The 15,945-nt window shown below is 39.4% G+C and overlaps 1 protein-coding gene across 5 annotated transcripts in view; it reads left to right on the top strand.

The window, feature by feature from the left end:
• The window catches only part of LOC136836055 (putative leucine-rich repeat-containing protein DDB_G0290503), a 359,912-nt gene extending 353,912 nt beyond the window's left edge, over window positions 1–6,000 (top strand). For 4 of the 5 annotated variants that reach the window (XM_067099946.1, XM_067099947.1, XM_067099948.1 and 1 more), the window contains one exon: window positions 5,566–6,000. In XM_067099946.1, coding sequence (XP_066956047.1) covers window positions 5,566–5,623 — 58 coding nt within the window. In that variant the 3' untranslated portion in view covers window positions 5,624–6,000. The remainder of the gene's footprint in view (window positions 1–5,565) is intronic. The other variant, XM_067099949.1, reaches the window with a different exon arrangement.
• The last annotated feature ends 9,945 nt before the right edge of the window (window positions 6,001–15,945 follow it).

Raw genomic sequence — 15,945 nt, forward strand, 5'->3', positions numbered from 1 at the left:
CTGTCAAGTTTAAATAAACACATTGTTTGTAACAAGTTTTGGATGGCTACTGCTGGCTAAGTGAGTTCGCTCATTCTGCAAGGGACTTGGACCATCTCTATTCAATATTGCTGTTCCCTTCCTAGGGTTTTGGGTAGGGAAGGAAGTGTACTGATTCTAAGTCATACCTTTCATGTTAAATGTTGTCCCCAAGAATCTTCACTGCCCAAGAGCTCAGGAAAGAAGGAATTTGACTGGTGGCCTACCTTGATGTTTGGCTAATCTGAGGAGCCACCAGAGAAGGGTGCTGATGAAACCTGAGAGTGGTAGCCAACAAACTCAAGTCAAAAGGTTTCCTATTAAATAGGAACAAGTCCTGCCTTACATCTGGCAGATGTTTTCTGAGGCTGGAACTTTGTTGTGGTACTTTTTGCAGTTGGGTGTCTCTTCCCAACAGCACTCAAACCAGAATAAGGAAGGACCTGAGATGATTCCATGCACAGTCCAGCTTTTAAAGACGACAGTTGGAACGAAGTCTGGGCCTGGTACAGCTGTGTCTGTGATGGATCTAATCCTCAGATTGTGACTGTTGGATGTAAACAGTCTGGCTCTTGCATGCCAATAAAAGGCTTTGTGATCACCTTCGTCTGCGGTGGGGATAATATTCTGCCTGTGGACCCAGACGAGGTCTCTGGCAAAACAGGTCGACCTGACTCCACCATCCATATTAGTTATAATACATATGATTCCTCCTTGACACATTGGGGAGGCCATTTGGGAGGATCGTCAGATAGCAGAAAGATGGTTGCTGTTTCTGAGTAAGTGTCATATCAGCTTCCTGGAACTGTTGGCTGTCATTCCATCTCAGAAAATTGAAACATCCAAAAGGGACCCACATATTGTCGGTCCTAGATAATCTAACTGCAATGTCTTGTATCAAGAGGTTGAACTTAAGCTCAGCCCCTCTCCATTCAGTAATGCTGTCTATTCTACAGAGGGCTCAAGTAAGGAAATGGTCCTTGTCAGTAATTGCCAGTGTGCTTCCACATCAGAAATGGACCTGTTTGCCACATGCAAGAACCATCAGCTTCCAGTGTATGTCTCTGAACCTGGACATTCAGGCAGTAGCAAGAGATGCGTTCCTACGAAGCATCCTGAAGGAGGTGGAGCACACATCTGCATGGAGTGCTTTTCTGGGATGTGGGTACCCATGGAGAGGGAGGAGCATATCAACCTGTTGGAGATAAGAGAAGTCAGGCTGGCACTGCAACACTCCCAGGAGAAACTAGCTGAGAAGTAGGCAGTCCCCATGAGTGACAACACCACTGTGGTCACCTACATAAACTACCTCCCCAGATTTGGAATGCCCTGGCAGTGGAGATATACGAATGGTCAGAGTACCAGAGTCTGGACCTGACCGCCAAAGCGTGGCTGACTCCTGTTGGAACTGTGGCAGGGACCAACAATTGACATGTTTGCCATAGAATGGAATGCCAAGCTTCCCCTGTACTGCTTCCCAGTCCCTGACCAGAGGGTGATGCTTCAGGATGCCTTCCAACACCCAGGGGACAACATGGCTGTATATGCCTTCCTGTCATTCAGTCATCTGAGGAAGGTCAGCAACAGGTTCTTTGTCTCCCAGGGACTTAGGATGATGTTTGTGGCACCCCTGTGGCTGTAGGCAGAGTGGTGCACAAGCCTACTCTACCTCCTAGTACACATCCCAAGACAACTTCCCGAAGCCTCCCAACCTTCTGGTTCAGGAGCACAACGGGAGGTACCATCAAGCAGACTCCTTCCAGCTTCACAGTTGGAGACTATCCATAGTCAAACCAAAATGACTATGAACATGTGTGTTTTCAACGTTGCTGCTTTTCCCAGATTTGGTTCAAACCCTTGACCTAAGTTGGGATGGAGTGTAGATGTGGCAGAAACATTGCCAATCTTCCTTATACCAGGTCAAAAAGGGTCAACACCTTGATAATAACGTTCTACATTTCTAGCACTGAAGACGTAAAATGAGCAAAAGAACTGAGATGATGAGTAAAGGATGATTTATAGTAAAAAAAAAAAAAAAAAAAAAAATTGCAGTAAATGAAAAATTCAAATCATACATAAACTGTTGTGACAGCAGGGTAGGATAAGGATGATTTAGTTTCGTATCATCTACATGGATTATAAGATTGCCCAGTATCTAGCCCAGGCTCACTGATGAAAATATAATACAGAAAAAAAAAAAATACTGTTAATGGCTCCTCAAAGATTGTAAATTAAGTCGGCCTTGTCCCAGAATGGTCTCTTTCTTCTGGAAAGCCATTGGGAGGGATAAGTAGGATTTAATGACTGGAATAAAGGAACCCGAATTGAGGGATACAGATTAACTGTAGTCAGATTATAAGTCAGAAAGAAGTCTGGCAACACACCTAATGACAGCCATGTTTGTAGTCATTTTGGTTTGACTATAGCAATTCATGCAAAGAGAGGGTTTTCAGAGCAGTATGCTACAACAATCACCAATACTCTAAGGCCCTTATTTGCCCAAGTGTACCAGGGCAAATGGATGGTGCTCTGCAGATGGTGGAGAGGGACTACAGTCCACTCAAGACCAATGTGAGGGGGGGTAGCAGACTTCCTGGTGTATCCCCAGGAGGGGAAACCCTTTTCATCAGCTCATTTGAAAGGCTACAGATCTTCCTTGGTCCACATCCTCAGGCCAAGGGGGATAGACCTTTTGAATGCCTTGGAGTTGCCCGCTGTCATAAGACATTATGAGAAGAGTTGCCTCCCAAGGTTAAGGTCTCTTGAGTGGGATGTCACCAAGGTCCTCATACACGCTGTTGGGTGGCCCTCCATCAGTCTAGAATACATCCCAGACTTTGTGGCCAAGACCCAAAGTCCTGCAGTGTCAGACCTAAAATTTGAATGTTTCTCCATCCATTAAAATACTTTGTAGGGGAAGACAAAGGACAAGATGGCTCTATGCTCAGTCAGACCCCTAAGGCAATACCTGAAGCATATGGCCTCTCACAGATGTGTCTGCAGGAGACTCTTCATAAGTGTAAGGTGTGAGAAGAGGTAGATCTCCAAGAACACCATTTCCTCCTGGCTGAGGGAAGTCAGTCAGGACATACACTGCTGTGGAAGACTGTAAAGTTCCCCATGAAGAGTTAAAGCCCATGACATAAGGGGTATAGGCCCCTCAGTGGCAAACAGTAACCCATCCATCTAGCAGGTCGTAAAGGCAAGAATGTGGAAGAGGCAGTCAACCTTTGTGACTTTTGACCTACAGGACTTGGCCCACAAGTCCCTCGACACATTCACCCTGGGCCCAGTGTTAGCCGCCCAGCAGGTAGTATAATGGCAATAAACCCCCAAGGGTAGATTCTCTCTCTCTCTCTCTCTCTCTCTCTCTCTCTCTCTCTCTCTCTCTCTCTCTCTCTCTCTCTCTCTCTCTCTCTCTCTCTCTCTCTCTCTCTCTCTCTCTCTCTCTCTCTCTCTCTCAGAAAGGTGTGGTGAATACAGGTGGGGTCTACTTCAGTTTGTTTTTTCTTTGCTGACCTGACCCCTAGAGGTAGCCTGGGAAGTACTGTACTGGTAGAGTGGCACTGGCACATCCAAGCCACTCCCACCTTCCACACCAGATAGACTGGCCTCCCACCTGTTTGTGAGGCTCTGTGTATGAAATTGTAGGTTGAAATTCCCGTCGGAATAAATACCAAATCCTAAGTAATTTGTATTTTTCATAGGACATGAATCTATGCTTTCTTAGGATGGTTTTTATCCTCCTCTACTGCCCCTCATGTTTCTGATCTCTTCCTGTCGCAGAGTCGAGCAGTGCTGCAAATGGGCTGCTTTACAAAATGGGCGAGCTAACCCAGCTCAGGTCACAGGTGACTCATAATCCTACTCATTAGGCATTTGTTTTTAAGTCAGCAGACAGCTGCAGCGTGCTTTGCACTGAGTACTCCATCCATGAAAGCATAGGTTCTTATCTTAGGAAAAGCACAGATTACTTTGAATTTGATACATTTTCATATCTTACTTTGAATTTGATACATTTTCATATCTTACTTTGAATTTGATACATTTTCATATCTAACTCTACAGACGCTACCCTACTCACGAACAAGTTACATTCCAAATAGCCGTTCATATCTTGATTTGTTTGTAAGTTGGTTTTTAATATTTAGTGCATAATTTTTTTTATGTTTACAGTCAAATTATGCTGTGGGTTCCTATTCGGCTAGTAAGAATTTTTGCAAAGAACAGAAGAACATGAGAAAAAAGATGAACCAGTTCCTTTCACCCCTTCCCTGATTATCCCGAGTATTCTTGTGATTAACTACCATATGTTCTTACAGTCACAAGAATATTTCTTCATACTTGTAAAATGTTCCTACTCATTTCTATATTTAGTACATATTTTTTTTTAAATCATGCAGTATTATAAGGAGTTACTTTGGATGCTATAAAGGCAAAAAGAATAAATTTTGAATGTTGCTTGAATCTAAATTTAATTTTCTTCTTTTACCTTTCTAACGTCAAAAGTAATTCCTTATAATACTGCATGATTTAAAAGAATGCTTACTAAATATAGAAAATGGATATTCATCACAGACTGAGTTCAATCAGGACAATAGAAATAGTTAGGAATATTTTGAGAGTATGAACCACTATTCTTGTGACTGTAAGAAGAATACATGGTAGTTAATCACAAGAATACTTGGGATAATCAGGGAAGGGGTTAAAGGTTCTTCTTCCTCATGTTCTTCTGTTCTTTGCAGAAATTGTAACAAGCAGAATAGGTGCCCAGAGCAAAATTTGAACTTACCGGTGGCATAGGAGAGCACTCCGAACACAATTTTAACTTGTGACCCTGTCTGTTCTTATCTGTGAAAGCTCATAAATTGAAAGTTCATAAGTAGGGTAGTGTTATTATGTAAATATACTGCAGATATTTTAATCATAAAAATTATTTAAAAAATGGCAATAAAAGGACAGTAATCAGAACCCATACGGATATCTACTTTTTCCATATAAATTTTTTCATCAAATCTTACATAGTTGTGGTTAATAAAAAGTTTTATTTTTATTACATGGTAAGAAGGAATAGATTAGTGAACATTATGAGGTCCAGCAACCAATGCAAGTCAGGCAAAGTAAGCTTATACCATGTAGAAAAATAATAGCCAAATGAAAAATTAAGGGAACAAGGTAAATAATTTTACTAAGGTAAATTGAAGATAACATAATTTATGAAGAAAATAACCAATAGTAATAGAATCTTACAAGCACCAGAACATACAAACCAGAAGTGATGCATGTACACTTGAACTTTGTACCAGACCATGATTTTTAAAAAATATTTTTAAGTGTACATAAGTACCTGTACATACATACATACATATATATATGTATGTATGTATGTACAGTATACACATACTGTACACCACAGATGTCACTTCTTCACATTTAGTGAGGGATGAAATGTTGTTAGCAGTGTAATGATAAATTTAGTATCTGTTTCTATGAGAAATAATTGTATTTATGTAGTCATAATTTATTAACAAGCCTTTACCTTTCTAGGTCACAAGAAAACGGACAAAACCAGAACAACTTATCAGCTGCATCAACCGGGCGGTGAAATTCTGATGAAGTAAAGCATTGTATTGAAGGTGATTTCAAACCAAATTGCATATTACCTTCTTTGATAGTATGAACTCACAGTCTTCCTTTCTCTATCTTTTTCCTCTGTAATGTACATATTAAGATTAGGAGCTTTACAAGTTTTAATATATTTTGTTTGAGAATTTTTGTGTTTCAAGTATGGAACATATTGTATAGAAAGCTGTATTAATTTTAAACCCAAAGACAAAGCATTTTCTATTTGCATTTGCTTTTAATATACTAAGTTATACTGTAGTATAAAAGCACTGGAGTACTTGTGATTGCATTGTAGGCAGAGAAAAGCCATTGAAACCTTATTCTTTAATAAAGATTTAGTTATAACCACGCTGAGCATTTGGAATTTTATTAACATATTTTTTTAATATATACAGTATATGCAGTAGAAGGAAGGGATTGATATACCCACAGAATAAGAAAAGCCATTACTGTATGTTACTCAAGATCTTTGCATTGTCTTTTCTTTAAAGAAAATACTTGATTTACACCGAGAGGGAGCATACTGGGGAGTCTTAAGTTTTATTTTTTTATGTAACAGTAGCTAATGCCCACTAAATACAGTTTCTCATGTTTAACGAGTATTTGAATGTCAGATATTTAGTAAACACATTGTTACTTATTGTTTTCTGATGCTGTACAGTATATAGTTTTTATTCAGACATAATGAAAGTCACAGAAGGCATATTCAAAAAAATATTTAAATGCATAAACACAAAGCCCTGTTTTTTACTACAAGAATAAAAATCTTTATTTCTCAATACTTAGTCCTGGATCCAGCCTAGAGTGTCACAAAAAATTGATGTGCATGGAGTTTCAAATTGTTTTTGCAATCTATGAACATGAAATATCAAAATTATTTTGGGTAGACATTTGTAATATAGGAGACTTTCAGGAGGGGAGCCATTTTGGAAAATGATTGTTCCAAACACTGAAGTTACCCAAAATTTGGCATGTTATTTTATGAAATGGACTGATAAAGTGATATTTTGTATTTTAATGCTGCTGGACACAGTGAATGTATTAAAATTGATGATTAGGTAGTAGGTACTCATTAATCCCCATGAAGGGGCACCCTGACATGGTCATGGACTCAGACTGGGGAATTAGAGTATCTGTAGCCTCTCCTTCCCCAGTTTGAGCATTACGGGTGGAGGTTGAGGGCTTGGATTTGTAGTTTTTCAACTTTGTAATTATCTTTCATCCTGTTGTGCTTTCTTCTTTTTTAAGGCTATGCATGGCCTTTGGTGCCGCATAGCCTTGAATATTTCTAAATTGCCATAAACTTAACTGAATACCTCCATCTTTCAACTTATGCTGTCCCTTTATTCCATATTCATCTTCAGTCTTCTGTCCAAACTCTTGTCTTCTTTTTTCGGTGTCCATGACCTGTGATCTCATGACACTATATGATCCTTAATAATTCAGTCACTCATTACTCATTTTCCACTTGGCTGCCAGTTCTGCAATATGATTGTTTAACCAGACCTGGATTTAAAACAACAATAGTTTGATTCAGTATTTTTAATTATTTTTATATTGATATACTTGCATTGTTATCTCTACAGAGAAGTTGTTCTTATCTTGAATAGTTCAGTGTCTTTTATGTATCATTACATGAAGAACATTTGCAATATATACAATAATTGAGATTTGACTTCCTACATTGGCACCTTTTGGGTTTACAGTCTTTACAGCCGCAAACAGTTAGTAGGACATCAGGGAGTGGTTTTAGGTGTTTTGATGGTACAAGAAGGCCTTCAGATTCTTCCCATCCATAGTCAATAGACTCAAGGAAAACTCTCTTTTCCAAAAGAGTAGCAGCTAGGAATGTTCTTTGTATATGTCCCTTTATGACTGGATGTTGGTGGAAGAGTAGCCAGTGACTTATCTAGCTTTTTGTGGTAGTCTTTGCATCAGAGTTCATCAAATGTGACAACATGTGCCTGAGTTGACCAGACCTTAACAAGGCATTTCTCAAGATTCTGTACATCAGTATCAGAAAAATTACCTGTTTCACCAAAGTCGGTTAGGAATAACACTAGATCAGCAGCCAGTGCTTCATGCTTTGTGCCTGTCTTGCTGAGAACATCATTCCCAGAGGCCAAGTGAGCTTTGATTATCATGCGACTTAAATCAAGGCCAAGTCTTTCCTGGAAAGCATGGAGCGGTAGGCCTAAATCATTGTTTCTCGCTAGTTTTGAACTGTATCGAAAGTTCTGACAGCCCACTGGATTCAAATGTGTCAAATGTAACACAGCATAGTAGCAGTGACATTTGAAAGCAGGACAACCCTCTTAGTGTTGTGTTGAGCTGCCCAGTTGACATGTGGCACTAACTGATAATCTGCTGCCTCAATAGAATTCCTCAGTTCCGCTGGTGTACAGACTTCACTGTTTGTTAACCTCTGAGCTGAAAGAACCCACCATTCACTATAACTCCATTCACTACAGGTGATGTACCAGTCAGTGCTAACGAGACTCTGTAGATTCTGTTTGTTTGTTGATGAGGCCCAGAATTTCTCCAACTGGACAGGCACTGTTGTTCCTGAAGAGATTGATACCAAATCCATGCTTCCCGAGGTTGATGCTCTTCAGATTCTTTCTGACTCTTTGATTGACTCTTCTAAATAACTATCTAAGGCGATGTAGATTTCATGAGTAGAACAAACAGACTCTGCCTCTCATAAGATGGTATGACTGGCCAAATGCTTTCTGTATTGCCATCTTTACCATACGTATTTGTGACATGAAATTGACAAGTACAGTTGTTTTAGAGCTGGATACTGGTTCATATAAATAGTCTTCTGTTGAGAGATTCTTCTCCAGTCTTCTTTAAGTTTGTGCTTTGCTGGCTGCTTTGGAAAGTCACCATCAAATAATGTATTTGTCTGCAGTAAATCATGCAATAAGATATCCCTTGTGGTCTCTCCACTTTGTCTGGCAATCTCAAGCCTGTTTTGTGCTAAGCCAAGTTCCTTTGCAGTCACTGATACTGCACTAGTTTGTTTACTTGGTCCCTTAGAGAAGTTAAATTTTGGCAGGTTAACTCGAGATATTCTATCTCCCAGTTTCTTTTCTTTGGTGATATATCTCTCCTGGCAAAATGATGTATAAGCATTATCTCCATGATTCATTACATGAGAAGCTGTTCTTTTTCACTGTCATCAACACTATACAACGTGACAAGGTTGTGAAGGTCTACGTTTTGAGTGGCATCAAAAGGATTGCCCATTGTTTCAAGGAACTGCAGTAACTGAGTGACATTTAGATCAACCAATTTTACCTTTCTCCCAGTAAGTTCATGATGGTAGGTTTCCATATGCCCTATCACTTTAGCACAATGGTTCCCAACCTTTTTTGTCCCGTTCCCCCTTTTCCAGTCACTTTTTCACCTGTGGACCCCTACAACGAAATAGGTTAAGCCAGCAAAATTAATAAAAGATTTTTCTGCCAAAAATGGATATATTCATGTAAAATGCCTACATTGTTATGCTGATTAAGCTGTAGGCCTATTGATATGAAATCAGAAAACATTCCGTTCAGCACTTTTTTATTTAAGTAAAATACATAGGAAAAATGTTATGTTAATGTTGTTATAGTTGTAGGTATTGTACGCAAAAACTATCTTTATAATAATTGCCCTATTTTTGAGCTTGCAGGCACGTGTATGAATAAAAAAATCACAAAACATGTATGAATAAAACAAAAAATCACAAAAACAGCAGTGAATGAAACTTCATTGGTTGCTAAAAAGTATGTCACTTTGTATTTCTCAATGGGACTTTTGTGGTTGTTTTTGAGCAATCCTTGGCTCAGTGGCAGCCAGTGCACATCTCAAGTCATCTTCCACAGACAGCTTGTTCCTTGATTTTGTTTTTATTACAAGTAATGAAGAAAACCCACTTTCGCACAGGTAGGTTGAAGCAAAAGGCAAAAGAACTCGAACTGCCAGATCACTTATTTTTGGATATGATTCCATCATTGAACACCAGAAGTTAGGCAAGGAGTTTGACTGGAACACATTCTTGGCTGTTGAATCGTGGATAAGCTCAATGAACTCTTCTTTCATCATCTAGCTGAGACAAGTGATCCATGATTTCCTTGGACAAGGTGCTTGAAAGCTGACCATCAGCAAGAACTTCATTCAATGATGGAAACATCATAAATTTTCCTACACTCACTCTTCATATACAGCTCCAATTTGGCCAAAAATGAATGTATTGAGTCACAGTGGCTGAACAAGTTTGAATCCTTTCCTTGGAGTCTCAAGTTCAGCTGTTGAAGATTTCAAATATGTCCACAAGATAAGCAAGGTGGAGCTCAAACTCTGATTTCAATATCTCCAACAGGTCACATTTTTTTCTGTACATCAAGAAACATTTCAACTTCCTGGCGAGGAGAGAAGAAGCAGGACAAAAATCTACCTGCAGACAACCACCTGACGGATGTATAAAAGAGCAAGGAACTATGTTCGGATTCCATGTCATGACACAGTTGCTGGAACAGTCTCGTGTTGAGGGCAGAGTTTTTCACATAGTTCATGACCTTGACAATACCAGTGAAAATTGTGAGAAGCCCAGAAGGAAGCGATTTAGAAGCCAGAGCCTCCCGATGAATGACGCAGTGCACACCAACTGCATTTGGTGCTTTGGATTTTATTTTGCTTGGAAACCCAACCTCGACCCAAGCATGGCTGGAGCTCCATCAGTTGTGGTTCCAACAAGATTATTCCAACTCAAACCATGCTTGTCAAAAACGATGACACAGCATTCATCACATCAGTGGCCTTAATTGACGTTTCAAGATTTTGACAGCAAAGAAATTCCTCTTTGATTATGCCTTTGAACAGGTATCGGCAGTATACCAACAGCTGGCACACCATTGCTACGTCAGTGGATTCATCGACCTGTATAGCAAAAATGGGGGATGCTTTTATCTCTTCAATAATTTGATATTTCACATCACCTGACATGTCCCTGATTCCTGGCTGGATAGTATTATTCGAAAGAGATACATCACTTAGTTTCTGTGCTGCCTCTGCTCCAAGAACCAGTCTAACCATTTCTTTTGCACAAGGTAGGATCAATTCTTCAGCAATTGTGTGTGGTTTTTTCTTCCGTGCTACTAAATAAGCCACTGTATGATGCTTCCACGATGTTCCCTCTCTTCTCTTGGAAGCTACCAGTCTCATCCTCTTGAAAAAATCCTTATATCGCGTATATTCATGACACTCGTCATTTCAGGAGGCAATATATCTTCCTGTTATCTCTATGGACCCCTTGAAATTCTTCCATGGACCCCTGGTTGGGAACCACTGCTTTAGCATTTGTCAGTTCACAAAAAGTATCGCTTATATTAAGGACCGCGTGATAGATAAGTTGCCATTCAGTCACATACTCACTTCTTTTAGTCTGCCCTATGATTCCCTTAGAGCTCTTCTGTGATCTTTGTATAGTCTGCTCATTTCATATCTGGAGCAACTGCATTGAACCAACCATTGTTCTATTTTACCACAAAGTGACCATCACAGAACTTTTGATACAGATACGGACAATCTAACTCTAGTCTTTTAACTTTCTCAATATACCAAGAGCCATAACACAGATAGTTCACACAGTCAAATTCCTGAAATAGTTTCATCAGTGATTCCACAGCTTGAATATGAAGGTGTCAGTTACCATTACAGTCAGATACCACAAGGTTCTTTATGTGCCCAACCATCTCTAGAAAGATACATCAGTAATGGCATAGCTCTGACTTTCCAGAAGCAGACTTCTTGAACTCTAGAAATGCTACTGTAGCTTTTGCCCTTGATCCAGCACATCTTGGAAATGCTGTGCTGCATCTGCAGTATGTTTTGCTTTTAGTGCCTCTACCAAATCTTTAACATCACTCAGGATGTTTCCATACTCATTCTTTTCAGTAGAATTCCAGAATGCTTTCCAAATCCGGGATTCAACAACTTCTGACACGATGAGCATACCATGGAAAGCATGTACATAATGCTTCCCTTTAAGAACAGCATCAAGTGTCTTGATGCCAAATATCTCACATTCAGTAAGAGCATCGTCCATGCCACTACTGGTTATGTAGCTTACTGCACAACAAAGGGCTTCTTTACTCATATGGAACATTCCCAACATTGGGTACAAATCACCAGAGTTATCGGAGTTGCTCAGGACAATCTCTACTACAGTGTGAAATACACCCTCATCACATACTGGCAGGATTGGTTGTGGGGTATGTGGTCAGAGATATTAGAGCATGGATGGCTCTCCAGGATGGCAAGTCACTTGCTTTGTCTGGTTGTCCACACCTTACAATATATCAAGAATTCTTTTTTTGTCTGCACTTTGTAATGCTGCATATGAAAGAGGCATTCCATCATCCTCAGCTACTTTGAAATGATTACTTAGATAAGGTCTTGTGATTGCTTTTGGAGGAAATTTCAGTTCTTGATATGGTAACTTTGTTTTCAACTTGCAGCCAAGCCTGTAGTTTATACATCTGGCTTTCCTGCAGGAAGAGGACCATTGCTGAGTTATGCATACTGGCCTTTCCGGAGAGTGAGGAGCTGTACTCAAAATCAAAGTTAAACGTTATCAAAGGTGCCAGTGGTAAAGCCACGAGTGCAAAAGTGACTGGGAATTGGAATGCTGGTCCTTTCACATGATGTTATGGCATATGAGAGTAGATTTCTGCTCCTGGTAAGATCTCTGTAGTTACTTGACAGACAGACGATTGAACGATGTAATCAGTTCTTTGCTTTTACATTTATCATAAATACTGTGGGCTGTCATCATGTGTAGAGGTGTTTTTCTTTGTCCATGGAACATTTACATTTCCTAGGATATTATCTGGAACAAACTGTATAGTTGAACTGTACATCGTCTTTGAACAGCGTCATTCTCATCATCATCTTGCTCAGTGTCTACTTGGTCAACTTGTAGGATATGGGACTTGTTGATTTTTATTACTGTAGTGATGAGAAGAATGTGAGTGAACATTGGGCATTTTAGTTTTTTCCCCATGACAGTTGGGGATTGGTGGCATTGCAAAATTTGTCCTGGAGATTAAAGTCGGTGTTCTCCATGGCCCATCTGATATCACCAGCTTCTTTAACAGCATCATGGGATCTAATTTTTGCTGCCATATGTTCTGCACTTAGTTGAGAAGAGAATACTAATGTTGGTTCATTCTTTCATTTGGATTCACAGAAGGTAATATTCTCTTGTATGTCTTGGTCAAGAATCCTTTATTTCATTGTTGTATAGGTTTACCTTATCATCAGAACTTATCAGTTCCTTGATATCCGTAAGAATGAATCCATAGCCTGCCTCAAGAAGAGGGTTTAAGATATCTTTAGCTCTTTTGAATAATTCGAATTTCTTTGATGGTATCGTTTGTCAATCATGTTTTTCTATTTCTCTCTGGTACTTTGCTATGTATGCTCTCATACATCTTTTGTGAGCAAAAATGTCAGCAGCAAAGATCATCTGGTCACTGTCTAGATCTGCAATTCGTACAAAAACAGTGCCTTTATAGTAAGTTGCAGCAGCCAAGAAATTGATTGCCCTTTGTTCCTCGCATATCCTGAACTTCTTCCTTCCTTTTGTGCCTCTCTTTGTTGTTGTAACTGAACCACAGACTATACAAGGGAGTTCTTGGTTAGATCATCTGGCATTACCTGGTGATGGACATGCTGTTGAGGATGATCTCCTGGCTCATTTTATAGTTGGTGAGTTAGGATCTGATGGACCACACTCTTCCTCACTATTATCACTATTGTTGGTTGCACTATATATTCAATCTAATGTCTTCTTGAGAGTGTAACTTTTATAACACTCATTGTTGTCCATATGATAGTAGAATTTGTCAGTTTCTGGGATTAAATTCAGCCGGTTGAACACATCATCTTTTCTCAAAGCTGCTGCCTCTTTTAACTTTCTGTTCACTGGCAGTTAAGGCAAGCTTTGCACTTTTCTGCTTTTGGCACACTATACATGTCTTTCTGGAGTGGACTACTTTCGGTGACTTTCAAATAAACCGAAGCGATTGGAGCTTTTTTTTTTTTGTGCCATGATGTTAACACCTGAAAAGATAAAAATCGGAATTTGAATTGTGAAATGGACTTTTTTTTAAATAAGAATTTTAAATATTCAGGCAGTCCCCAGTTATCACGATGTGGTTTTTCGGGGCTTGTCTAGTGACGAAAATCGGCAATTTTCAGCACTGATTTCTGCTTGTCGGTACCGATAATTGCATATTGGCGCTGATATATACCTACTAGGGGTGCCAATAACCAAAAATCAGCGATTTTCGGTGCTTATCAGTGCCGATAAATGTAAAAAAAATTGCCAATTTTCGATTATGGCGATTTTCACTTATCGTCACATTCTCGGAACGGAACCCCAGCAGATAACCGGGGTACTGTCTGTACAGGCAGTCCCCGGTTATCGGCAGGGTTCTGTTCCCGACGACGTGACGATAACCGGTGATCAGCGCCGCCGATAAGAGGCGATCGGCACCGATAACCGGTTATCAGCGACGAAAATCTGGTTATCGTCGCCACTAGACAAGCACTGTAAAACCAGATCGCCGGTAACCGAGGCTGCCGATAACCGGGGACTGCCTGTATATGGAATGGAAAATTCAATCTTGAATGATTTTAAAGAAGCCTAAAATTAATATATTCTATCCCTAAATATCTGATTACAACAAAAGGGTAGCTTTAACAGGGCTGTGTTTCTGGTATTGGAGTTTTTATGATACTCCTGTTTTCTTGTTAAAAATGGCCGCCAGAAAATGTCCCGTAATTAAAATGTCTACCCAAATTCATTTAATTCGTTAGCCACTATAGAACCCATTTCTGCACCAAAACCACATGCACAACCACTTTTTTATGGATATGCAGCATGGATCCTGGACTAACAGGAGTATCTTCAGTGAGAGCTTGAATTTGTCAGTGAAGCATGTTAACAAGTTAGTTAAATGGCAGCAGATGGGGTTGTATCATCTACTCATCTGTCTACATACCTTCACTTTTTCTTTAACCACTATTGAGTAGAGACCTCTCCTCCTCTCCTCACTGTAGTTAAACCTTTACTTTAATTGGTCTGAAATTTTATTCACCCTGTCTTCAGCTTTGTATGCTTTTTGTTTGGTTGTTCACCTCCCAGATCCTTGACCCATATAGAGGATGGCAGCTGAGAGGCAATGTTCCATTACTGTGATGATTTTAGATAATGCCAAAAAAGCCTTGCATCTCAGCTGTTGACCAAACAAACTGTAGTCAGGCCTTTTCCTTTTTTCCCTTTTAGTAACAGTTTCATTGTTCTTTCTTCCTCATAAAAACTGATCTTACAGTGAAGGGCTAAAATGATTTGGAGGTGGAAGAGTGCTTGATGTGGCTGAGTGAGGAGAAATATGTCAAATCTTGCCCTTAAGTGCTGAGTCTGATACTGATGACCGTAAGGTGTATATTCAGGTTGATCTCCCAGAGCAGCTGCCTTTTTAAAGGTAGCAGTACAGTGACCCCTTGTTTATCGGGGGAGATAGGTTCCAAGACCAGCCGCGATAATTGAAATTCCGCGAAGTACGAACAGCATATTTATTTATTTAATGAAGGAGCCACCTAGTATTTATTTTATTATTTCCTGTATACATATATATTTAAAGGCTTTATAAACCCTCCCCACACTCTTATAAACCTTTCCCACACTGTTATAAACGCTTCCTATGCACTTAAACACTGTATTACTATTTTGATGTGTTATCACTGTAATATGCATAAAAAAAAAAATCATCCCAGATTTGTAATGTTTATGTTCTGAGAATCAGCTGACTGAAGCTGCTCACTACTACCGAAAGAATTAGGAAAATAATATTTTAGTTGCTAAAAGAAACAAACTTATCAATGAAATTATTTTTAATTTTGTACATAAAAGTTTGATACAGTAATTCATATTTCATTGAGAGAGAACTGGTGTGTACTACATACTGTACATATGATCAGCACAGTAGCTTGGGACGAGACTAAGTCTTGACTTGACAAGCTGGGGATGAGAGAGTATACAGTATCCTTGAGTTGCTTACGTATGAAATTCGGATTTTAATTATTTTTACAGTGATTAAAGATGAAACATCAACAGTGATAAGATATTCTCTTGTGTACTGTTATATGTGTGATAATCATAGATTCAACTACTAAACTTGTACTGAAGCACAGTTCAGTAAATCAGAGAAAGAAAAAAATATGGCATCATGCACCTATAGTAAAAAC

This window comes from Macrobrachium rosenbergii, chromosome 56, assembly GCF_040412425.1.
Source record: "Macrobrachium rosenbergii isolate ZJJX-2024 chromosome 56, ASM4041242v1, whole genome shotgun sequence".
NCBI lineage: Eukaryota > Metazoa > Arthropoda > Malacostraca > Decapoda > Palaemonidae > Macrobrachium > Macrobrachium rosenbergii.